The 26,051-nt window shown below is 39.8% G+C and overlaps 2 protein-coding genes across 9 annotated transcripts in view; both read right to left on the reverse strand.

The window, feature by feature from the left end:
* Positions 1 to 467: 467 nt before the first annotated feature.
* On the reverse strand, positions 468 to 6,913 carry RSL24D1 (ribosomal L24 domain containing 1). Its single transcript, XM_005487852.3, has 6 exons — positions 6,762 to 6,913; positions 5,142 to 5,255; positions 3,525 to 3,597; positions 2,759 to 2,822; positions 2,202 to 2,287; positions 468 to 881 (listed from the first exon to the last, which is right to left on the reverse strand). The coding sequence occupies exons 1-6, from the start codon at positions 6,840 to 6,842 to the stop codon at positions 808 to 810; spliced, it is 492 nt and encodes a 163-aa protein (XP_005487909.1). The 5' UTR covers positions 6,843 to 6,913; the 3' UTR covers positions 468 to 807.
* Positions 6,914 to 10,072: 3,159 nt separating this feature from the next.
* The window catches only part of RAB27A (RAB27A, member RAS oncogene family), a 32,266-nt gene continuing 16,287 nt past the window's right edge, over positions 10,073 to 26,051 (reverse strand). For 6 of the 8 annotated variants that reach the window (XM_026793913.2, XM_074549384.1, XM_026793915.2 and 3 more), the window contains 5 exons: positions 17,311 to 17,483; positions 15,653 to 15,738; positions 14,922 to 15,025; positions 14,120 to 14,243; positions 10,073 to 12,412 (listed from right to left, as the gene is read on the reverse strand). In XM_026793913.2, the coding sequence (XP_026649714.1) occupies positions 12,214 to 12,412; positions 14,120 to 14,243; positions 14,922 to 15,025; positions 15,653 to 15,738; positions 17,311 to 17,463 (666 nt within the window). In that variant the 5' untranslated portion in view covers positions 17,464 to 17,483 and the 3' untranslated portion in view covers positions 10,073 to 12,213. Of the gene's footprint in view, positions 12,413 to 14,119; positions 14,244 to 14,921; positions 15,026 to 15,652; positions 15,739 to 17,310; positions 17,484 to 21,410; positions 21,643 to 26,051 lie in introns of all 8 variants that reach the window. The other 2 variants (XM_074549383.1, XM_014267645.3) reach the window with 1 other exon arrangement.

Raw genomic sequence — 26,051 nt, forward strand, 5'->3', positions numbered from 1 at the left:
ACAGGATACCACAGCAACTAAATTTAAAAAAAAAAAAAATCACAAGGGCACCCTCTCACCAGGTGCTGCAAGCAGGTAAAGTCAGGTAAAAACAGTCTCTAGTGTGACCTATTGAGCATTTCCATCTGCCTGATTAGACATTAGATTTGAATTTTGGTGGGTGAGGATGACAACTCCAGACTAGGTGATATCACCATTACTATTTTTCAAACCTAAGTCCTGCATCAGCATTAGCTTTGCCAGGTGTCAACTGCAATGGAATCCTGGGGTGGCTGACGTAGAAAGGAGATAAAACAAACACTATATTCTTCAAACTGAAAATTTTACCCCAAGACAAGAATGAAAATAATTCTGGACCACACTGGACTGATGAAAATTAATATATCCTCCCCCACATTGTAATCATTAAAACAGACTTTTATCTGCTTTTACAACTATGGAAGAACAACAGACAAAGTTCAAAAAGCTCAGGGCTAGCATCTTTTAGTATTTAATTATTTGCATGAACTTGGAAAAGTTACCCAGAAAAAGTGTAACTTTCCAAGGAGCACATGGTATCTCAAACCATAAAGCCTCATTCTCCATCCTGCTGACAAGGTTTTCTCAAATTGCAGAATTTTAAGTACTGCCCAAACTAGTATCCATCCTGTTATTTTTCATTTAAAAAATAATTCAAATTGTAAATGACCAGTATTCACTAAAATGTACTTTTCTTCAACTGTAAGCACATTTCAGAATGATGTCAGGTGAGGCAGTAAGGAACTGTTAAGGTTCCTGAAGAGAATATAAATAGCAAATAAAAGCTCTTTAAGAGTCTTCTTCCATAGGCACATCCTCTTGTAGCTTCTGCACCATTTTGTCCTCCAGCTGTTTTGGTGTACCTTCAAAAAGAACAAATCAAATTCAACATGTTTCTCTAAACCCAAATAACTGTTTTTCTTTGAACAATATACATGTCTATTCCAGGTGAAACAGCCTAAATATATTGCTTGAAGAGATGTTTATGAGCAAATCCATCAAGCTCAAAGGTATTTACTGCTAACCTCCACCATCTCTTAAACTTGTTTCAGCAGAAAAGCTGATGCTGTTGTTGTGCAAAATCTAAAATGCAGTCAAACCTGTGTTTTCATCTGCTATGACAAACAGATACAGCTGCCAATACCTGGCAGAACCTTGCAAAGGACTACAAAAATTCATTACTTATTACAGATCAATGGCCTTCTCCCACTAGTGTTTAAATAAACACTTAAAGCCCTCCTGAATGCTGTGTTGTTCAGCAAGAATGCTAACTCTCAATAAGATGACCAAAAAAAACCAAGGAAAAAGAAAAACCCAAGACTTAAATTTGACTCTGCTCCCTGCCCAGTCAGAATTGCAGAATACCAGCAATGCAGCTGGTGTTGGACCAACAGATGGACCACACAGTGCTGTGCATCACTAATTTAGTAAAAGCAAAGACAAACACAGAGATAATCACTTTAATTTATAATTTTGAATTCAGATCTTTTTCCTTTCCTCAAAAAAAAAAAAAGGCAGGGGTACATGACATGACACATTAAATCTTAAACCAAAGTGTGAATATATCCTGACAAAAATCCAAAAATCTAAGAAAAACCATAGAACAGACTTCTAATTAATATCTCATAATGAAGAAATAAAATCACTGGTAATCCTTATAAAACAAGAGCTAATGGAAATAGCTTTAACTTGTCTTCATTACTGTACTTCATTAAGTGTATTTTAAAAGTAAATAATTTATTTTAAATGTGACTTCACTGAAGGAACAGTATTTTCATGTAAGTTCTACACAACTGACTGACAAATTCAAGTGGCAAAGTTGAACTACTGTGTTTAATATCATTCAGTGGTAGAGTCTGTTGAGTTCAACTAACCAGGTCAAAGGGAACACTTAAATGCATTGGATAACAAAGATGCAGTTCATGCAGCACCAGATATTGAGTGCAATTTAAAACACTCAAAATAATGAAGAGAAAGGACTAGATGGGATGAATGCAGGACTAGACAAATAAAAAAGGTAAATTTGATTTAGAACTAAGACATTACTTACATTTACTGGCAAGAACTATTACTCATATTCAACAGACAAATTAATTGTAAGACAAATATACAGGATTATTGATCTGTAGAATGAGTCACTCATCCTAGAACTGTGTAGGCAAACCAGTAACTCAAGTTCTTACCTGCATGGGGAGCACGAAGAAGGTGGATATTCTGTTTGACTTCTTTGATGTCTTCTGCCTTCTGCAACTCTTTGCTCTTCTTTAATCTGGGAAAGGGGAAAATTAGATTTAATCACCTTCAAAGAGGAGATGCAGGCCTTCATTTTAATGCATGATATCTCTCACTAAAGGTATGTAAAGGCTGTAAATAACTATAACTAAATAACTATGAGGAAATAAAGGTAAGAAGTATTTGAAAACCACTTCAAGAAAATACTGGATACAAAGCCACAAAAAATGCAGCACTGTACCAACTCCTATCAGAATTATGTTAACATTTAAGACTCTGCATACAAACAAGTACCACATTACAGCTGTTATCCTTGAGTGTCCAAAAGCTGCATTTCTTGGACAGCCAATAACAGAGAGTAGAGCACACCCTGTGTATTTTACCCCATCACTTGGATGACTGTGTACATACAAAGCAGATTACTCTTTAAAACTGGATCATCCCATTTCTGGAAAGGTTGTCTAACACACACAGGGCAAGGGGCTCCCATCACACAGATAATTCTCACCTGTTCATAATAAATCTGGCTTGGCGTTTTTGCTTTATTTCCTCCACTCTCTTCATTGCATCCACTGAAATAAAGCAGAAGTTGTTTTAAATGTGCTTAAATCCCTGCAGCAGAAAATCCATGCTAGTTTTGTAAAGCAGCTCCCATAATACCTAAATACCAGAGGCAATTCTTACACTATGTAGAGGAAACTATTCCTTCTCCCAGGAGCAGGATAAGGGAATATTCTGTGTAGCAACTCTGGTAACTTGTAGTCTACAACTTATTTATGCTTCCACTTTTGTGCCTACACATAATGCCTATAGTTAACCATCACTGCAAAAGACTCAGCTTGAAAAAAGATGCCAGTTACCACCTTCTCCTTTGTGGCATTCATTCACATGAATATAAGCAGTTCTCCTATTTTATGACAATTGATTCTATGAAGCAAACTGAAGTGGCATAAGCACAAACACAGAAACAACTGCATCATGTAAAAGGATTACATTGGGAGCCTCTCAAAAAGCTGGAAAATCACTTAGGGGTTTTGAAAACAAAATAAAGGACTTCTGGTCCTCATTTTCAAACCAGTTTCCAGAAAAAAAAACATCAAGTGAAACTCCACACCTGTTTACAACTCAAACCTCCTCCACACATTCAGAATTTAGTCATGATCTCAGTAATTTCAAGCACAATCACTACAAGCTGTCAATACTCTAAAAAGTCTTTTGAAAGCACAATCATAAGTAAAAAATGAATTTTTTTGTTTTTTCCTATAATGACTCACCAGTCTTGTTCCACAACTCTCTCTGGTATTTCACTGGTTCGTTCCTACGTTTTTCAAATTCAAAGGAATTATCCTGTATCAAGAAAAAGTAAATACAGACTTATGCAGAAGCTTTTTTAGATCAATACATTCATACTGTAGCAGTCACAGACAGAACTGAATTTGGGATTCTTTTCCCCCTTTCAGAAGCTCAGTTCCTAGACTTGAACAATCATTAGGGAGAAATATGAGAAGGAAATTGAGTCAAATGTTTGACCTCAAAGTGTCAGGAGCCAGAGTGATTTGTCTGAAGAGAACTATTTACCACAACATCACCCTCAGCTATTTTCTATTTAGCAAGACTAAAGGAACAGAGAAAACCCATGTGGAATAGGAAATACAGAGCAGATTAGACAGGTGGAAGGCGAAATTGAAAACTGGTAGATTTGAAAGCATTTATTGCAGGACAAATAAGCTCTAGTCAACAGCTTGTAATTTTCAAATGGGGTTTTTAAAAAATACCCCAACCACCATTTCATTTTAAGAATACCGAAACAGTCTAATTTGAAATTGTGAAATATTTCAGTCGATACCTCTGGCACTTGGGACAGCTGCCATCCCCCTAACCATACCCCCTCATTCCCATGAGCTGAAGATTAAAAACAGTTTCCTGATCTTTTTTTTGCCAGGCACACTTAGCTTTATATCAGTTTTATCTGAGGACTTCTCCCTGCCCAAAGGTGGTTTTTTGTCGTGGTAAAGCTGAGTTACACAGCACTAAGTTAATATATTGGCTTTATTCTTAAAAAAACATTATGTATCTCAAAATTGGAACATATTGTCACCTATTTAGACACGAATAAAGTAATTTTTAATTCAGTTATTTTCAAAAATGTAATTCAACATAGACAGAAACAATTCAAAAGCAAGAAACACAATTACTGAAGATGTTAATTAACCATGGCTTTTCAGAGTCACATTAAAAAATAAAACCACATAATTTCCTTTGAAAGATCCACAAAAGGCAGGAAATCACTGTATCAAAATTCTTACTAAATTTTTATTATTCTGTAAAAAAATAGGTAATTAAGTCACAATAATTCTTGAATTATTTAAGGACTGTCCCACCAAATATGAATGTTTAACACTTTTACTACTGAAGCAACTTTGTTTTGAAATTGCATTTGAGGTCTCAAGCTGTTTTTCAAACATTCCTTTCTATGCAAAGACTTTTTCTACACATTGTAAGCTTAAAAGAGGCTTCACAGGTAACTATTTTAAGGGTCTGCATAGAGACTTCCTCAGGTACCTGGTAACTCAGATTATTTGTGCAGAAACACAACTACCAATTGTATACATACAGACTAGAGGATTTATTGGTGGGAAAAAATGCCTTGGACTCGGGAGCCACCACGTGTTCCCAGAACAGACACCTGATACACTGGCTTCCATCCCCAAGGTGGAAGATCCAGATTTTAATCAAGCTGAATGAACAGCTCACTCTCAAGAAACTCTCCCAGTCTCTTCCACAATCCCTCTTGTCCCCAGCTCCTTTCGTTAAATGACAATGCTTTAAGGAACCCAGCCCAGCCCATTTCAGTGTGCTGATGTAAACTGGGAACCAGTTCAGCTTCTTACCACTGTCAGCTCTTTGCCAGCTGCTTTACGGAATGCTTTAGTCCATCTCATCTTTCTGGGATTTCGCTTCTTTTTAAAGTTTCTGTGGCATTTTGATTTGCAGAATCTAAATATCTTTTAAAAAGTGGGTGAAAAAGAAGAAAAATCTTAGTTAAATCATGTTATCCGTGCACCACTGCAAGTGTGATATCAAACACTGAGGTTACTCTAACCATACTGCTCATCACAAATTATATTCAGGTTCCAAATGCCAGTAATTTTATAGAAAATACAGCAATTAACAAAAACAATTTCAAGCACTAATACTGTTTTTTTCATTATAAAGTCAATTTCACAGCTGCCAGGGTTAAGCACAAGTACTTACAATTAAGCTGATTATACATAAAATACACCTGAGTTTTGAGAATTATCATCTGCAAAAATAACCATAAAGCCAAACCTGTAGTATGAATAAACAATTTTCTACAGCTGCCAGCACTTCTTAGATACAGTACCATCCTGAGAACAACACAAAATCCTCACACCTCTCATAATGAATGCAACACACATACAAAAACGTCTGTTTTCTGGGATGCAGCCTTAAGCCCCAAAGATTACCCTGCAGGAGTCCTAAGCACATTAGTTAAGTCCTGGACTGAAATTACTGAAAGCTGTTAAAGCATATGACAAAACCTTTTAATGGACCTTTTTCTTTTTTCCCTATTTTTCTACATATTCTACGTAATACCAGACTGTTCACTTAAAAATGGTCAGAATTACATGTTATTCACGAGATTTTGAAAACCTTATTTTTTTTAACAGCCATATCCTCCTTCCCATCTAATAGTCAATTCTAAAAAAAATGTAATAGAAATTCTAAATTCTAAAGTTTATTAGAAATTAAAATTAAATAGAAATTAAAAATTAAATTTAAAAATAATAGAAATTCTAAATAAATTTAACAGAAAATATGAAACTTTTAATTACAGCAATCATCTTCGAATAGCTTTTTTTTTTTTTTTTTTTTGCGCTCTTCTGCCACGTTTTTTGACCTCAGCTCCGGCACAGCTGCCACGGTGCTTTGCCTTTTCCCCGACGCTCTGTTCCCAGGCGATGTTTTTAGGAGCGCCCCTCGTGGCCGCGGTGCGCACACCGCCCGTGTCAGCGCGCTCCCAGCCCGGCCCGGCGCTGTGACTCAGCCTCGATCCCTCCTGAGCCCGGGCCCGGGAGGGAAGCGATGTGCGCAAGCTTCACCAAGAGATGAATTTCGCAGATTGACAGAACAGTCAGAGTTGGAACGGACCCACAGACAAGAGGATTACTGAGTCCAGCTCTTAAGCAAATGGCCCGTACAGGGATCGAAACCACAGCCAAGGTGTTCTCGGCACCGTGCTCTGACCAGCCGCGCTCACCTCGGGCTCCCGCCCGCCCACACATACGGGCGGTGCGCGCGTACCCCGGCAGGGCCGGTGCCGACCGCCAACAGCAGCCCCGGTCCGGGACAGGGGCTCCGGCCGTGAGCGCCCCGCGTGAGGCGCGGCCGGTGACACCGAGCCCCGCCGGGGCCCGCCCGCACGGGCCGGGCCGGCGCAGGGAGCGGCCGCGATCACCGCGGGGAGGGCGGTGCCGGTCGGGCAGTACCTTGCAGTCGTTGCGCACGAACATGACGCCGTGCCCCGGGTAGATGGGCCCCGAGCAGAAGTAGCACTTCTCGATGCGCATGGCGGCGGCGGCGCGGGCGGAAGCGCGGCCCAGCTGACCGGAGGCGGCGGCGAGGGGCGGGCCCGCTCTCGCAGCGCTGCCGCAGCGCCCCCTGCCGGCCCCGCCGCCGGCACACACGGCCCGAGGCCCTGGCTTGTGTTTATAAAGGAAAAGCTGTGTACCAAGGGCGAGAAATTAACGAACCGATACGGACATAAGGATACACAGAGCCACCCAAGGAAAAGAAAGGGAGTTAAACGTAGATTTTTAAATCTAGAGTTAATTTACTGTAAAATTCAGACAACAATTTCTGTGCTGTCTTCTTATCTGTAAAATCCAAAATCTAAGCAAAATTTGAAGTCCTAAAACCAATGGTTCTGCATACCATATAGATAGGTACATGTTACTCCTGTTCCCTCTCCTAGAGTTACCTGTTTATTGTGAAAGGACCTAAATACTAGGCCCTGTACCATCCAAATTGGTTGGAATTGGAGGTCTTCTGTCTATTCTTCAGTTGTAGGATGCTGTCCCAGCTCTGAGTCTAAAATCCTCCTCACCACATAAGTCTTTACCACCACAATTCCTGCCTCTCCATTTAAAAGAGATTAACTCGCAAAGTATCTGGTGAAAAATCCATGTATTGAATTGCATGTGCTTCTAAAGCAGTTTTTGCTTTCTAGAACAACAGAAGAAAGGCAGTCAGCTTGGTGCTGTATTAAGAAATATCAGAGGAAGAAAGAAAACTTGCTTTAGCACAGTGGAGTCACCTTATCAGCACAGAGGCTGTCTCCAGTCTTTCAGCCCCGTCTGCAGCAGGGAGCAGGGCTGGAGCACAGCAGTGGCCAGGCTGTCAATGGCTGGGAGGGCTCTGAGGTGGGACTGAGGATGGCAGCCCGGGCGAGGAGATGCTAAAGACACACACACAATCCAGTTTTATCAGGGAAGCTATGAAGACAAGTTTACAGCTACAGGAAACAAACAAATAGTAAACAAGTTTGCTTAGGTCCCAGGCTGTTCTCCTTTTTCAGTTTGATTACTTTGAGTTTCCTGCCTATGCCATTTTTTTCCCTGTGGGCTGTATTTATTTCACTTTTCCTGGCACAGTATTGCGTGGGTGAAGTGTTTGGTGGCTTCTACAGTTTAAACACTTTGAATTACAGACTGTCACCAATACATCCAGCAGACAGGATGTGAGTGCACAGTGATAATACAAGCATTTACCATTAAATTATCACTCCCAGCTCTTTTTTTCACATCAAAGCACTAATCTCCTCTACAAGCCATTATGCTGTAGATTTGAAGTGCTTGTCCCTGACTAAAAGGCAATATAGTTTGAAGGTTGTTGGTGACAGAATCCAGATTAATTATAGAAAACAAATATGTACTTCTACTGCATTAATAGTTATTCACAGACAGAATTGGGTATCCAGGTGAAAAACAGCCTCACTGGAAGAAGAGATTTTGCAGCAAGCCAAGTGGCTCGTTTGTTTTTGACACAGATTACTACAGCAAGAACTGTTTCACCAAACATCTCAAATCACTACCTTAAAGTCACAGCAAAGCTCTGATCTGCAAGTCTTTACATACTTGTAGAAGTTTCCTAATTGAAGTAAAAGAACTGTCATACAGTCATGTGAAAGAATAAACAACTGTCAGGCAAATGCACTGGTAGGATCGGTTTCAGAGACATATGATCATGTTGGGTAGAAGACACTTCTGGGGGTCATCTAGAGCAAAGCCCTGCTCAAAGCAGAACAAATTAATACCAGGCTCAAGGCCACATCCAGTTTAGTTTTTAGTGTCTTCAAGGACAGACTCCATAATCTTCCTGAGCTCCTGTTCCAATTTCTGACCACTTGTATGGTGGCAATCTTTTCCTACTATTTAATCTTAATTTTCTAGAGAACATTTCTCTCTTGCCTCTTTCCTATCCCTGTGCCCTCTGAGAGGGGTCTGGCTCCACCCATTAGAGTTCAAGATAGCAGAAAGGTTTCCCTTAGCTTAAAGCTAAGCAAACTCTGTTCTGTCTCTTCCTACCCCTTGTGCTCCAGCCTTCTGATCTTCATAGCATCTGCTGGACCCACTCCATGTGTCAATGCCTTTCTTCTACTGAGGTGTCCCAAAGAGGGCACAGAACTCCAGTCAATCTTACAATTACTGAAGACAAGGAAAGACTGATTTTCCCAACCTGTCACCTTCATTTTACCAGTGCAGCCCTGGATGCAGCTGGCCTTATCTGCCACAGCAGCACACTTTTGTTTTGGTCAGCCTGCTTTGGACCAGGATGCTCATCCCCTTATCTGAAAAATGTAGCACTACTACATAGGGTTATTGAAGCCCAGGGGGAATACCCAGTGACATTTGACACTTGCCCTTTTTAAAATGAATGAGGTTTAGTTCAGCTCATTCTCTTGCCTGTCAAGGAACCTCTGAATAGCAGCAGCACATTATAACCTACCTGGTAATAGACACTGCTCTTGATGGAAGCAGTTACTCTGAAAAACCAGGCTCCTTACCTTTGTAGAAGCAATGAAGTTGACAAAACATATTGCTTGATTCCCTTTGCTCCGAGCACGCGACACGCTCAGATGAGCAGCATTCTGAACGTCTCCTGAGCACAGAACTGATGTCTCCATTGTCCTCTCTGGGTCTGAGCTCCTCCTGGCATCACTTAGCATTCACCAGGCTCCTGTCTGACTGGTTTGCTCAGTGGAAGAGAGGGTCACCAAGTACCTCAACCACAGCACAGACCTTGGAGACATCTGAACAAAGAATCCTCACAACGCACAGGGACAGCGCAGGACACGGACTGACACTGAACTGAGACAACAGGAAATGTTACAGTTCAGTTCAACAGTGCTGGCAAAGTTCATGTCAGGAATGTTTAACTATTTTATATTATTATAAGAAATCCTGGGACAATCCATCTTAATGGAAACACTTTCCAAAATTTTGTTCAATTACAGATCCATCTGACACTGAATGGAAACAACTTTTCTTGAAATAAGAGTTTCACATCACCTAAGAATTCTTGTTTCTTTAAACCAGTACTAGTCCAGTAAGAGCAATGTAATTTACTGTCAAGAAACATTTACTGTGATTTCTCATGAGAGTTTAAAAGGGAACAAAAGTTTTGTCACACAATAACTCAAACAGATAAATATTATGGCACATTTCAAAGGCTGACATCAAAGCAATTTTATGTAGATCCTCTTTGCAAATAGTTACAAATAATAGGCATGACACAAATATGACAGTTTCAGTATTTAATATTTAATATCCAATTTAAACATAAGTATTCAAAAGGAAATATTTTTACACTATTTCAGTAGTCACTTAGCTCAATAGCTGGTTGCAGTAATCCTTAAAGTTTTCAGGAACTGGATGGAGCTATAAGCACAAAAACTCCCATTTTAAGTTAATGCATGACAAAGTTCCACTGCAACCCTCTGAAAACCAAAGAGTTACATTAAAAGAAATTCAGACACTGAAGTACATTGAAATGTATTGTGTCTTACACTAGAGTTTCTTACTCTACTGGTCAGAAACATGATGGTAACTTCAAAAGGCACTCTGAATTAAACTACAGTAACTCCGGTCTACAAGCATTTTAGAAGTGGAGTAGAAAAAACCAAAACCCTATACTCATATAAATTTCTTTTACCTCTGTCCTAGCCCCAGAGCAGTCAAATTATATTGCACTTTTAAAATATTCTGTGTAGGCTGTGATAAAAATCTAATATTTACACACTGTGTTTGTTAAAGAACAATGCATTACTGTGTAAAATATTTTAAGACCCTAGTTTAAACACTCTTGTATTAATTAATATAACCAGAAGCTACATCAAATATTTTTCCTTAGAGCCTATTCTAGAAACATTTTTGGTCCTTCCTTCAAAAATTTTGTAATGCTGCAATTCATGTTCGTAACTGATATCAATACTTGCCTGAAATTGCAGCAGTTAGAATATTTAAATAAATAAATACATAATTTCTAAAGAAGCAATAGCTTTGGAGTTCTGTAAACAAGTTGCTCTGGAAGGTCTGTAACAAGACTCAATTTGGCATGTTATGACTTTAATTGGCAATACCTTACAATTATACAACCTCTGCCAGGGTAGAAAACAGTTTGGTAGGCACATCTTATAAATCAGTCTGGGCAAAAACCCAAAAAATACTGATTGTTTCCTAGGTCACGTGAATAAATAAAAATAGTTAGAGTAACATGATCCACTGAAACCAAAAATTACACTTATGTGATCCATAGCTGGGGAGAGAGAAAAACAACTATATTCTTTTTAAAATACAATATAAAGGAAATGAACAAGCCATAAATTACTATAAGATAACCAAGATGTTCAGGACACGAAGGTTGGCAGAATAAAATGAGCATTATAAATTCATAGAAATACTGATCTACAGGACTAGTATCTTAGCTGCATCTCACCAGAAGACAATAATCATTCGTTTCTCAATCTAAATTTGAAGAAACGTTCTCAATCTGGGTTTGGTAAAACAAATTCAGTGCAAAGCACCAACTCTGATGAAATTTTCCTGACATCTAGGCTGCCCTACATTCCTGGTTAAAACATGAGTAGCAATATGAAAGAAACGTAACAGATGCACAGTTATGCCATTTACTTGTAAATTTACATACATGCATGTTCTAGAAATTCAAATGATGTCAGGAGATCTCATAGGCTGCACTGGATGTATTTCATATAGTACAGTTGTAGTTTACATGTTCAATTACATGACATGCCCCAAGCACACCCCTGTGCTTCTCTGGAGCTTTTTATTCTGTACTGAAGTGCTTCCCTTTGGTTTTCATCACTGAAAACTGATGGATTAGGAGAGCAAGGATAATCTACTCTCAGACTTTTGTGGAAAACACAGGATGTGCTCTTTAAGATTGTTATTAAATGGTGAAATGATTAAATATTTCTGTTTAAAACCAAGAAGCAAGTTGCTTATCGTGTTGTTAGGAGACACCAAGAGCTGTCACAATATCTAATCTAAATGCCTACTCTGTGTAGTTAATGGAGACTGCCAAGGGCAATTGCAAACCCTTCAACTCAAGCCTACCCTTTCTGGCTGCCCACAGAGATATGTTTCTGAATTTGGTAATGAAAATTCCTTTCTTCCCCTTTCCTCCCAAGCAGAGAATTGGAGGAACATCCAGTGCTAAACCAAATTAAACCTCTGTCCCAAAGCTAATAAACTGCATACCTTGCAAGTGGAGAACAACATTGTTTGAGAGAAAGCAAACAAAAATTCTTACCAAGAATTAATAGAGCTGATAAAATAACTACACAAAGCAATTTGTCCCAAAGTTAAACAGGTAAGCTGCAACTGTACTGTATCATACACATGAAAGTTAATTGTAACTGGGCTAACAGCCACATCTGCCTTTTTCTTGCTCCTCATTCAGTTGTTCTGTAGAGCTGTGCCCATTGGAGCGCACCACCCCTTCAGGGATCCAGGATTTATCCACACATCGTTCCATGCGCTTCATTATGAGGTCAAGCAGAGTTTCAATGGCTTTGCTTACATTATTCCCATTTGCTGCACTGGTTTCAAAATATGGGATTCTGCAGGAGACAAATAATAAACTTTCTTACATAAAAGAAGAAATCTCAGTGCTCAGAACACCTATGTCTTTGTTAAGAAAAGTTCTTCACCTTGGTTTCTAAAGTACATTGCTTGTTTCTTCACTGTTGTGGTCAGGATGTTCCACTGTGGATCTGTAGCTATTGCTTTCTGTACATAGTGCTTCCCCCAGCACGGTGCTACAGTGGCTGCATCTGTGTTACTGCCCAGCAAACTGATACCATCACTTCAGAATTTTAAGCATTTCTTTCTTAACATGCAAGACCCAATGAGTGACCAAGAGTCTCTTGCTGTGTCTGTGCAGGTCTCTTGCAATCTGTTTCAAATACATCACATATCTATACAAGGCCCTTCCACAAAAGGGGCATTCACTACCTTACACCTTTCTTATCAGAAGATTGTTCACTGCAGCAGGATTTATCTTGCCTCCCCTCACAAGAAAGTGACTCCTAGAGCCATCCTGTCTCACCTCTACAGGGCAGAGAACTTTGTAACTGCCTACAGATTGGATGTGACCCATAACCTTGACTTTCAGCTCACTATTCCTAAATTAAGTTGCATTTTCAGCCACAAAGATAAATACTGCATAAATCATTTTCAGAAGTCACATGCAAAGAGATTTAAGATCTGGTCACATGCTATCTGCTGCTGTTTAAAACTTCTTGCTCCTTCACTAACAGCTGGTTAAAGTACCACATGCACTTGCTGTTGTCTGTGTGACACGGACTTGACTTCAAACAAGCATTTTCCCAGAAGGAAAAAGTAAGAAGGTATAACTGCACTAAACCATTTCTCTCTCATAGACAGTTTGCTTCTGATTTTTCTCTAATGATTCTTTAAGGCCAAGGCAAACTAACTTTGCCTAGTAAACATCATGACACAGCAGAAGACCTGCAGAACAAGGCAGCTTGCACTGAGAAGCCAGTGTTCCCACTACTGCCTGTCCTGTGGGCTTTACTTTGGAGCAGTTCTACTCTATCCCTCCACACAAAGGTGGATTAGTGGTTGAAACACATCATTCAACTTAGCTTTCCTTTGAGAAGTCCAGTTCATGTGCTAGAAAATTGCTCCACTATGTGAATTAGAAAACAACAAATGCATCAGATGATTTCCCTCAGAAATGTGTTTTTGATTCTCAGTGAAAAGCAAAGGTAATCCAAAGATAAGCCCCATTAAAGAGTTAAGGGAGTATAAAAGTACAAATTAATATCTGATAGTAACAAAGATTTCACACACTTCCTTCAGAGGCACATGACCCATGCCCGGGAGGAAGGGGAAGGGCAAGGCTGCCCTGCCTTCCTGCTGGTCTGACTCCGTTTTCAGACTCCCTGAGAGCCTGTGGGAGTGCAGATGCCTCAGCACAGGTAAGAGCAAAGAAGTGACTCCATTATTCACCTGCCTCTCTAAATTCTCTCTCTTTTCCAGAAAGTTTGTGAAAATTTACACTGTTTACTGCCAAGCAAAGATTACCCAATCTCCTGTGCAAGATTACTGCAATACTAAGTACTTATTTTTAAGCAATGAAGAAAATATTCATCTCAAACAGAAAAAAAAAGATATCATACCAAGCAGTTAAGCATTCTAAAATGCTTATTCTCACAATAACCTTTCAGTATACAGAAAAGAGCATTACAGAAAATATCTCATTCTGCTCCAAACACAGCAATAATTGGAAGAAAGTTACATACCCATATTTTTCTGCAAGTTCCTTAGCATCTTCTTCCTTCACCATTCTTTGGTCCTCCAGGTCACTCTTGTTTCCACATAACACAATGTCTGGGTTTTCACAGTAGGCATGCATTTGTAGCTGACCTGGCAGTACAACATGAAGAGGGTCACAAGTCACTGTCACACACCCTCCCTAGGAACAGCACCACAAACCAAGGCTGCTCTGCTGGCCCACAGCCCTTCTCCACTGGCCCTGAGGGCTTCCACTGTCACATCCCCAGGGAAAAATCCAGGGAAACAGAACCCGGGCAGAGTTAGCACAGAAACTTGTGCATTTGCAGCTGAAGGAGTTACAGTCACTAAGCACCTACAGGGAGTGTCAGGAAAGGATCTGCTTCCCTCTCCAGATGGATGATGCAGTTTGGGAACTCCTTTGCCTGGATATACCGGCCAAGTAAGATTTGCCTTCCTTTATGTTTTGCTGACAAAGCTTCAGGTGAGCCAAAATACTTTAGCATAGGCTTCCCACACACTTAAATTACTGAACAGCACCAGAGCCAGGGATAGGATATGGTCTCAGCTTTCTTTTATATATGTTAAAATCCAAGTTCAATAGGCAAAGCTGAATTTCAGGTGAGCCTCAGAAACCACCACTAGCAGCTATTACAATTATAATACAACATTTACATTATTTTACTGGAAAAGCCATAAAAAACCAGTATTTTAACCTCTAATTCTCAGTGACACTTTATATTTACAAACATAACCCCCACACCCCATTTCACCCATGCAAAGAAAGTAAAAAAAAAAAAAAAGCCATACTTATCCAGTTCCTGACATTTAGAAAGCTTTGCTCATTTGTCAGATCAAAGAGCAGAAGAAACCCCATGGCATCTCTGAAGAAAGCAGTAGTCAAGCTACGAAACCTAGACCAGCAAAGAGAAATTAATTTGCTCATCTGACTTTGAAAACATAATTGCTTACAATCACAGAAGAACTGAGGTAACTTAAGACTGAATGAACCAGAAGGAAATATTCATAGTTGTTTTGCTGAGGCAGGGACTGTGTAACAAAAATTGCTAACATGACTGTGGCCTAATCAAGGCCTAAGGCATCAAGGAGACTTGAGTGTGAGAGCTTTAAACAGTCTTCACTATAAAGCATGCCTTGATCAAGACTCAAAAATGCAAACAATAATGAAATTCTAACTTTGAACAAAAATTTATCCCCTATATACATCAGTCCTTGAATTTAAGATTAACAACCACAAGAATGCTAGTCTTTTGATAGGCCAATAAAAAAGAATCCTTTGAGATGCTTTTGCCTGTCTGACTTTCCCAAGACATCAACATATTTACAGAAACTTAAGAGAACTTTAAAAAGACAAGCTTTAAAAGTGTCTATATGTGCTGGCTATGAAAAAAAAGACTAAAAAGCAATAATCACAGGGTTTGTGTTCTACAGTTGTAAATTACAGTTAGAATTTAATGGGTGCTCATAGGAAGCTTTCCATTGCTGTTACAGTAAGCTCCCATTGCAATCTTGGGCCATACCTTTCCTGCCCTGCAGTGTCCCAGAGCTGAAGATGGATCCTCTGTCCTCTGCCACCAACACCATCTGGCCCATTGGGTCTATACACCTGGAAGAGGTAAATTTGCAGGACTGTTACCAGTCCAGCTGCTACAGAACACAAAAGAACTGACATTTAAAGTCATTAAATGCAGCAAAATTAGCACTGCTGATGCACAGATGCCAACTACAACTCAATCCTCTGCTTTGTAAGGCAAAAGTAGTATGAGATACATTTTAATATTGCATCCAATTAAACATTTAAAAATAAGGGTAAAAGGGAAACTGCAAAACCAGGGCCCAATAGACTAGGGACTCCAGATAGATACTTAGAGCCACAAGACAAAATGAATTTTCATATTTTGATTTTCTGGGTTTTTTACTACCTTACATCATGTTCAAAATAAAATCTAAGAAAGCAACAATGACATCTGGCAATGTATTTGTAGTAGTAGCAGAACCTCAATAGCAAACAGGATATACTCAAGAGATAATGATATCTCTACTTAGCTGCCAAAATGCTGCTGAAAAATTGCTGAGGGTAGATCTTATCAGATCACAGCTTATAAAGCAGAAATTGGATGATAAAAATAAAAGCTGAAGAGTTTGCTCGGCATGAAAAAATAAATAAGGGCGCTTATTAGTCTTGGAAGGATCAGATAAAAATAGATTCATTTCTTGTTTAGAATGCTTCAAGTTAAGTCATCTTCGTTACCTTCAAATGTCATTGTATCTAAGCTTACAAGAGCTACAAACAGATCTTTAGAATTCCACAAATTCAGCAAGTTTATCTATTATAGGATTCAAGCTCTGAAGCCTAAACCTTGTCCTGAGTTATCAAATATGCTGATCATGTAAACCACCATGTTTACAATCCCACTAAAGGGACAATGACTTATTCAAGGGACCAGTTTGGCATTTTACTAAGATATCTAGTTCTTGAACTACTGTGGTGCATGCCATGCACCAAAAACCAGTCTGCACAATGCCCATTACCCCATCCAGATTTCTGGGCACAGGAAGTCACCGGGCTACAATGAGAGACATTTAATACCTGTATGTAAAAACAAAAAGCTTGTGCCAACTCCATTTCTCAGAACAGTAAGGACCAGCATCCAATTGGTTATGGCATTCTAGTGCTCAGCTTCATATGAGAAGTACATTTGCTTAGAATTTTATAACAATTCAGGGGTTGAAAAAAGCAACCTTATATTTCATAATTTTCCTCTGCTAGCAGTGACTGCTTAGGAAGCCAGATCAGCTGCATGTACCATTTCATTTACATGTTTAAAAAACTGCACCGTTGTTCAGTAGCCATTTCAGTTCATACCCAGCAAAAACATTTTACTACAGTTCAGTTCTTCCTTGTGAAGAGAGTTCAACAGTAAAAGTGCTACTCCAGGTCTTGTGTGCACTAGTCACAGAGGTGACACACTCATCAACACTTGCTGAGCAGAAAAAAATGCTTTCTTAAAGTCAGCTCTTTAGCTTCTGGGGAAATGAGTCTGTACACAGCAATGACAAAAACAGCCAGGTCAGATGAGGCCTTTCCTGTCCCAGAATGAAGCACACAATAACACTGATTGCAGGCCTACACACAGACAGACACCATTTCCGAGTAGCACATTTCATACAAACTCACCACTCTCTTTTCCCGAAAGTCAATGCCCACCGTTGTGATGAATTTGGAATTAAATTTGCCATCTGTATATTGGTAAAGAAGGCTGGTCTTTCCTACTCCAGAATCACCAAGTGCTAGGAATTTTATGAGGTAATCGTAGTCCCCATCAGACATAGTGAGAATTCAGGCGGCACCTTAGAAGCAAAGCACAAAGGAACAGTTAGTGCAGAGCTCTGCCAGGACTTCTGACAAATGTTTAAAACACAAATCACTCCCTGAACTACAAAGCAGCAAGTGGTGGGGCCAGTTCTGTGCTCCTTTACACCAACTTCACTTCAAACTCTCAATTGCACAAATTACCAATATCAAATGCAGCTGTGACTGAAAAAAGTGCATTTTTAGTTTTAGTATGTTCCTCTTACTGGAAAGGGAAGGCAGCACAATTCTGACTTCCTCAGGCAAGACTGAAAATCAAGGTCCAACTATTCAAGGTATCTGGAACAGAAACTGCAGAACTGTTTCTAATCCTCCTGGAAGCAGGCAAAAGCTACTTAATTGTACTAGCAATGCAATTCTCATACTCACTATGGCATTAGTAACATATGAAAAAAAAATTCCTGGACTGTCCACTATATTTAAAGTAATTTTCTATTAATAGCTATTTTTTAGTCTTGAATAAGACTTTCGTCTTGAGATTTTGGTTTTGAAGAAGAATTTTCAATTTTTAAAGTTTGTGTTGTGATCCTAGCTAGCCATTCAAACTAAATCTTGATCCTGAATTGACATTAAACAAACACACACATTTTTTTTCCATGGCTCATTACACATTTAAGAAATTTCTCTCTTTTTTTCTGCCTTTTTAAAAATAACCATATTCTCTATAGTCTGATCCAAGTGCAGGAACAACTAAAATGTGTAACAAAAATCACTGGCAAATTTCACGTGTACTAGAAAAGCTGATGTAATTGCACTGGCACTTTCCTGTTGAGTAGCTACTGAGCCTCCCTCCCCCAAAACAAACAGTAGAGAGCTGCCTTGTGCTGTGTTCAAAGACATGAACATGAAAAGATAAGCCTAAAATAACCACTCTAAAAGCAACAGAAAACCGGCATAAAATTGCCTCTTATGAAGGACAGAAAAAGATGCCAAAAAACCAAAAAAATAGATTATGAAATAAAATTTTGAAAGAGCAATATCTGCTGCTTCACTGTAAGTATTTTTGAAACTACTTGTAGCTTGAACTAGATAAAGATATTAATTTCAAGCCAAACACTGCAGTAGTTTACATCAGTGGCAAAACACCAATTAATTTCTTGAATATCAACTCACAGCTTGAGGTCTGGAACAAACTGTGTCTCCAGCATGTGGGCGTCAATCACCACCATTCAGCTAAAACCGTAACCATCTTAAAGCTTCACACCTTCATAATGGTGCCGCTCTTGGTTACAAGGCAGAGCTGTGACTGCTTGATGTGGCCATAAGCAGCTTACTAAAAAGCAGACCGGTCAGATCTACCCCAGATATTCTCCAGCTGAAGAGTCAGTGGAAAGGAGCTGACACTTTTTTCCATTTTTGAAAAGCACTGAAGTCTCCCTTTCCCAGCCAACGTGTATTTCACATTATGCCATCAATGCCAGTAAAAGCTTGCAGGAAGGGGGTTTAGGTGACAGAGTTCACACTCACCACTAGGCCACAGCTGGCTAATTCACATCCTACTGCTGTGTTTTAACCAAAGTTTTGCAATAGAGTAGAAGGCTGAAAGGGAGAGCTCTGCAGCAAAAATGATCAGTGAGCTTTTTACATAAATGCACCACAGCTGCAGGACTGCATCCACCACACAGGTCTGAAGGAAAAGCATATTCAAGTAAGCAAATTGAACAGGCAGCCCAAACACTGACAAAAGAACATTTTCAGAAGAAATTAAGAACTCTGATCCATCAGACGCACTCACATGTATCAGCAAAAATAATTTTGGGGGGCTTGTTTCATTTTTTAAATCCTCTCCCCTGTTGGCAAAGGAAAAAAAAGTAAAACCAGACCACCTCTCTTGTAGCTCTACTAAAGCCTTTTCATTGAAATGTATCAGAAGAAAAGGAAAAGTATTTTAAAAAACAGAGATGGATTTTTTTGAAGACTGCATTTTATTTAGACTTCCATCTCACACATGGTGTTTCCTTTGTCCTCATGTTCTCAAAGGGCTGAGAGCTGTGTAAGCTCATCCTCTACTCAAGCACTTGTTCTTTCAGTCTCAAGATCCCTAAATTGATTGTTGCTTTTAAAAACTTAGATGTAAATCTTAGGGCCAGTGCATTACACAAAGACAAGCTTGCTTCATGCCTCTTACTGTGCTATGCCACCTGCACAGAGGTTTCTGTTGGGTGGCTGTAGGTGCACAGAATATACTTTTGTTAACAAGTACCAATGACAGTGCAGCTGATCACTGCTGATTTACCCTCAGCAAGACCACACAAAGGAAGGGCACTGCAGCTCTGCCTCGGAGCTGTAGGGAACTGTTACAGTTCAGCTGCACCTTCCACTGGACAGGGCTGTGTGAAAGCTCTGGCCAAAACAGAAAGGTCAAGATTAGGCAAAAAAAGATATTCCTAGTGTCATATCTGATTTGTAATGTGTCTGTCAGGATAAACACTCATCATTTGGCCCACTCAATTCTCCCTGTACTTGGTACAAAATACAACTTCCAAAGGACTGACAGAGGGTGAGGAACCCTTCACAAGAAGGGTTCTAAAAATGTCTTCTAAAAGATTTGCTTGAGAAGGAAATTTTCTCCTCTGGTTTTGAAATGCACACACCTCTCACTGCACCCCACAAAGTCAATCTATTATTCAAATATCTCCAGGGAGTGGTTCTTGTGAAACCCTGCAGAGTTAACCTATCCTCGGAGACATGTAAAGAGCTATTTTCATAGCAGTTTCAAGCCTTGTCCTCCTCCCTGTACAAATATTTAAAAAGTGATCTCCACCCTCTACTTCCGAGACCTGCAGTCCTAGTGTCCAGACACATTCAGTTTCACATAACAGAAATAAGAATAGATTCACTGTGAAGTATATTCACAGCAAAAACTGCTGTGAAGCTTTTAAAAATCATGGCCCTCTTACTCAAACCCACCCCATTTTTTCCTTCCAATTTTGCCTTTTTTTAAATTAGGCTTTATTACTTCACACTTTCCAGTCTTTCCTTCCACTTTTCCATACCTCATATAACAGGAGAGTAGGAGGTAGAAAAGGAAGATTCTGAAAAAAACTAATGATACAATTAGAATTCACCAGGTCACCAAAACAAAACTGTTCCCATATCTTGCTTCTAAGAGTATGAACTCCTTGGTTAAAAAAAAAAAAAAATCACCAATGGACAGAGTTTTAAGCTCTACATCAAGCCCTCCACAGTTTTGCCTGTTGTAAATCCCTCCTGAAATCCCATTCAGCTCTGGCTTTGCACTTTGCCTGGTATGCAGAGGGACAAGAGCTATGAACAAGTGCTGGAAAAGCTCCACTGGCCTTTTCCATGGCTGGCAGGACCCCCACAGCCAGCATCTGAGCTGTGCCTGTACAGCTGCTGCCCTGCAGCCTCCACACACACACAAACACACACACACATCAGGCCTTATCAAGAAAGGATTCTCTCCAAATCAAGTGCTCTTCTTGTTCCCTGCATTTCCTAGTCTGAGATACTTCACATTACAGACATCAGTGTTAATGGGTTCATCTTTTTGCCTCTGGGACACAGATATGACAGCACTATTGTGTGATAAAATATTCCAGACTATGGCAGATTTGCTGCTGTATAAATTAAGGAAATTGGCTTGGCATGCAGGATTTCCCCCGTGCAGTATGGGAATAGGGAATATGCTTCCTGAACTGGCCTTAAACAAAACATGCAACTCTTGTGCTGCTACTGAGCTGATGGAAAGAAGGAAAAAGGAGGAGGGCAAAAGAGATGAATACATGGAAACAAGCAAATAAAAAAAAAACCAAAAAACCAGAAGCATTGATCTGCAAATAAAAACATGCATACATACACAGTGTAAAATTCAGGAAATCTGAACATGCCCCTAATCAGATAATCCTCAAGCACATCAGTTTAAAGTAAGGCATACCACTTACCCCAAACTCTGCAAAAGGAATAGTTAGGGCACACTGGAGATAGTACTTCCAGCAGGAGTACTTTTCCAGCACCACCTCTTCAGCACACAGCCCAGAGGCTTACGTGTCAGCTGTTTGCATCCACGTTGATGGGTGCTCAGAGATAGAGGTGTGCCCGTGTCTGTGTCTAGGAGGGTGCTGCCTCACTGCATGGCTGGCAAGCAATTACACAGCTCACATGTCCCTTTTATTCCTAGAGGCAAACAGCATTTCAAAAGAGATTTGTGCAAGACCTGCCTTGGAACCGATCTAAAGTTGCTGCAAAATCACCCACACATCTTTAAACAATTACATTGTTCCCAGGAGGGGTTTTCATTCAAAAATGCAATAATGATGGAGTATATGGATCACACCTGCTCAGTTACAGCTTGACATTTTTTACCTCTGGTTTGAGAATACAGCAGTCTTTCATGTAAACTGTTTCCTTTCTGTTGAGGCTTGTGATTAGAGTTGACATGGGCATTGGGGAGAAATGAAACCAAAATCCCCCCAAAACAGAAAAAGAAAACACTACAGGTCTCTCAGTGGGATTTGTACAGATTTGATGAATCTGCAAGTGCACATCAATTCATACACTTTTTTTTTCACCAAGGCACTACACAAAATTACACTTTGAGAGTGTTTCATGTATCATTCCATCTGTTCCAGCAGAAAAACTGAGAAAATGATGCAGAGAGCAGAGGAGTAAGTCAGTAGTCCCTGCCACCACAGTGCAGCGAGGCCTTAACCACATTCCTGCTCAGCCTCACCCTGCTCTGGGCTCCAGCAGCACCTGAGTGCTCAAAGAACTGCTCAGTCAGACACCAGCCAGCTCTGTCCAAACAGGGGACAGACACTTCAATAATGTTCCTGCTTAGTCAGCACCTGGTTAGATGTGCTTTGTTAAAACCTGCCAGATCCATACAAATGGAATGTAAGCACATCATGACAACAATTGTTCAAAAACTCAAGTACTTGCTGCGCTGGGGGAAGAGAACTAATGAATATGCACTTCACCAAAATGTTCTGAGCTGCACTATTGTTTTTCTTAGGAAAATGTATGACCTGGCTTACTTTAGTTTTGGTCAAAATGACACTTTCCGTGACTCGTGGGGCTTTTCTGTAACAAACAACATGAAAAAAAAAATCCTTGGTTACTTTCAATTGCTTTACCTGACATTTCCCTGTTACAATGTTTTTAGTTTCAACTGTAGATGAATTCTAAGGAATTGCAGGATCACTGTCCAAGGAGTGCCTCTTTCTTGGAAAGATCTAAATAATTTTAATGGTGCTCAAAATACATAAGAACCTGCAAAACTAGGTACAAGAACACAGGCTGGGAAGTTTTAGCCTCCAAACACTGATCTCACTTTTACTCAGCTGAAGGTTCTCTAGAACCATTTTTCAGCATTTTGAGAGCATGGACTGACGGGCACACAAAGCACTGTAAGAATGAGTTACTACAGGAGATACAGAAAATTATAATCCCACCCAGAAAAGTGGAGCAGCAGGTTTGATGTGGTGAGAACCTTGCACAACAGGCCAGGCAAGGAAACAGCAGCTTCTTGACTATATTTCCAGAAAACCAGGAGACACCAGGAATGGAGAAGCCAGGAAATGAAACAACAGTTAGTTTTGCAATTGCATTTGCATTTCAGCATCACCACACCGACAATCAGGCAGCTGGATTTCAAAGGTTATCTCACTTACACAAATTAATGAAAAGCAGCATGGAACTGGAAAAAACACAAAGAATAAAGGCAAGAATGTTGCAGTTGGTTATCCAACACTCCCCATACAGGAGGAACTTTGTGCAGCTTCAACTTCTGTGCAAAAAGCACAGCACCATCTCTGTTCCCTCATCACTTCCTAACATGTTCATGCTCCATGGTAAGGAAATACTGTAGATAAAGGAAGATTTGCAATGCTATGTGATGAAAAGAGTTGATCTGTCCCCCTCCTGGGAACAAGAGCTTTTGCCTCACAAGTTGCCTCTTTGCACTCTCATCAGAAGCTGCTTTGAAACATCTGTATAAAGCAAATCAACTCCAGAGTAACTGGGGAAAGTAAAGCAAGCATTTTTAATTTCTTTTAAGCAGTTCCACACTACTTACTTCATCTTCAACCATTCCCCTCTTCCTCTAATAAATGCATTAAGCCACACTGGCTTCCAAGTGTGCTTCCATGCTTTTTCACTAGCTTCTAAACAGGAAACTCAGAGCAATGCTCAGCACCTCCCGAATGTGACAATTCTGACCACTTTGGGACCCACCTCCCTCCTCACAGCCCAACCTTAATATCCGGAATACATCACTGCACTGTACCTACTCTGCACGGGATCAAGGAATTATGAAGGACAGTCTAATACAGATACACACATTTTCCAACTGTTTCTGACAAACAGGAGCCACAAGGGTCTCACCCACAAAGTTGGTCATATTCACAGGTGGGAAATATCCATGACTCTGACCACCCACTGATTCAGCAGCGCTTTCAAATTCAGAAGGGCAAGAAAAGAGAGCACACTTCTATTTCTGCCCACAGAAATAACCACCAAAGGGTAAAGGAGAAGAGAATAAGAACACACAGGATAGTAAGAATTGCATATTTCTTTAAGGAATGGTTTGGTTTTCCAGGAGATATAGACCTCCAGCAGATAAGCAAACACATGAAAATGCATAATAAGAGGAATAATAATAATTAAAAGAAAAAGTTAAAAATCTAAAAGCTGAAAAAGGAAGCCGTTTATATGTGCAGGTAGAATATAAATGAAATGGCATCTCCAAAAAAACGTGCTAAAGAAAGTGTAAGTTGTGCTCTGCCTATATGGGTGATTCAGTAGACTGCAATACATGTCAGTCAAGCCATGCTCTTTGTTTAATTCCATTAAAGCACACACTGTAAATGGCCAGAGGAAAATATTTGCAGCTTCTTAAAAAAACCCAATATAGACATAGATATATTTCTCTTTTGGAACAGGAAAGTCCTCAGCTACCTTCTACCTTGTCTCATAGGCCAGATAACCTGGAATACAGAAATAATTCTTCAAGAGGTAACACTGCCAAGCTTATGGATACCAGATACATCCTGCATTAGACAGGAATAATCTGGCAAAATGAATTACCCTGATCAGGACAATTAGAAGTCAATGGAGAAGCTCAGCTACCAGACACCTGAAGATACTTCCTAATCATTGTTAGATAAAAGTGAAGACCACACAAATATGATACAAATGGGACTATAAAATTACATCATTCATCTAATATGATGTGGGAAAGTACACAAAAGGGTGAGGCAGGAAGAACTGCAGTGCAGAATTTAATCTATCTTTTCATCCTTTGGACTAGGAAATACATGGGGTTTTGTTTTTCACAGGAAGTAAACACTTTTCCTTGCTAATCTGGTTGCTAATTGGAAGATTCAACAACCTTATCTTCAGCAGCCACTGCCATTCCTTAGATCTCTATTGAGATCTAAACTAACAGGGGTCACAGTATAGAGAATCTCTAACATGTTGTTCTTCTGGTTATTTCTGAGCAAGTTAAATGCTTTCTCATTATTTAGGTGCCATTGAAATATCCAAAAATTTTAAATCCATCAGAAGTTTTCTAAAGCAGCTAATCACAAGGCATCATGGCCTTTTGGAGCAGGACTAATGTCATCATTCATCCAGCAACCAGTGAAAACATCCTGTTCCCCAGAACACTGGTTATCAAAGTTACTGACTGAACAACTAAGCCATATCCATTTCTAGTGAGATGGAAAACTCTATTATCCAAGAATATCAGACACAACATTAGGAATAATAAGTTACTGGTGAAAATATTTAATCAGTGGGATTTCTTAAATTAATTTTAACAAACAGGGCAAAATAAGTTCATAGCTATCTGTGGGAAAGTATGGGAAAGTGTCAGTTAAAACCCTGTCCAGCAGCTAGAAAAGGTGGTTATTCTACTCCTCAAATCCAGCATCACAGGACAGTCAGAGATGCTAAGCAAGGAAGGACAGAGATGGAAGTATAGATCTAGATTGATAAAACTGAGGCTCACAGCTAGCATTCACTTCTCCCAATCTTTTAAAGATCAGAAAATCTTGACAGAATCATCCTTGCAGGTGCAGAGCTCACTGGACCTATCTGAGGTCATGCTGCCATGGGGAGCCAGTGAGAGCAGTGCAGGCTGGCAGCAAGACACTTCAAAGAGTCTGACAGGTGGGTGGCAGCTCCTCAGAGATCTCAAAAAGAAACTGAGCCTTTAATTTCAGAGTCTGTAATAGCTACAGTCTGAGAAAGAGATTTTTCAGCCAGTACTGAGCAGGACTTCTTCAGTAAACATGTTTGGAGATAGTGAGTGTATGTAATGCTTCCATGTCTCATAAATGCTATGAAAAGGCTAGGAATAACTTGCTGAGAATACACTGGCCATAACTCAACATGCCCATTACATAATAAAACACCACTTCTGCCTGAAATAGGCTGTATTCAGTAGGCCACAACCTGTTCTCTTGAGGAAGCCACTAACAGCAAAGCACAAATCTTCACAGAAATCTTCGTGTGACAGCAAGACACAGCCACTTTGGAGCGTGCTTGTGGCTCAAAAGTATCACTCAAACTAAAGCAAAGCT

The sequence above is a fragment of the Zonotrichia albicollis genome, chromosome 11, assembly GCF_047830755.1.
Source record: "Zonotrichia albicollis isolate bZonAlb1 chromosome 11, bZonAlb1.hap1, whole genome shotgun sequence".
In the NCBI taxonomy this organism is placed as follows: domain Eukaryota; kingdom Metazoa; phylum Chordata; class Aves; order Passeriformes; family Passerellidae; genus Zonotrichia; species Zonotrichia albicollis.

Excerpts from the sequence above, each read along its gene's own strand:
- RSL24D1 (XM_005487852.3), bottom strand. The coding sequence starts at position 6,842 with ATGCGCATCGAGAAGTGCTACTTCTGCTCGGGGCCCATCTACCCGGGG. Across the intron at positions 2,823-3,524 it reads AGAGTTGTGGAACAAGACTG|TGGATGCAATGAAGAGAGTG; the intron begins GTGAGTCATTAT and ends GCTTTATTTCAG. Across the intron at positions 2,288-2,758 it reads GCCAGATTTATTATGAACAG|ATTAAAGAAGAGCAAAGAGT; the intron begins GTGAGAATTATC and ends CCCCTTTCCCAG.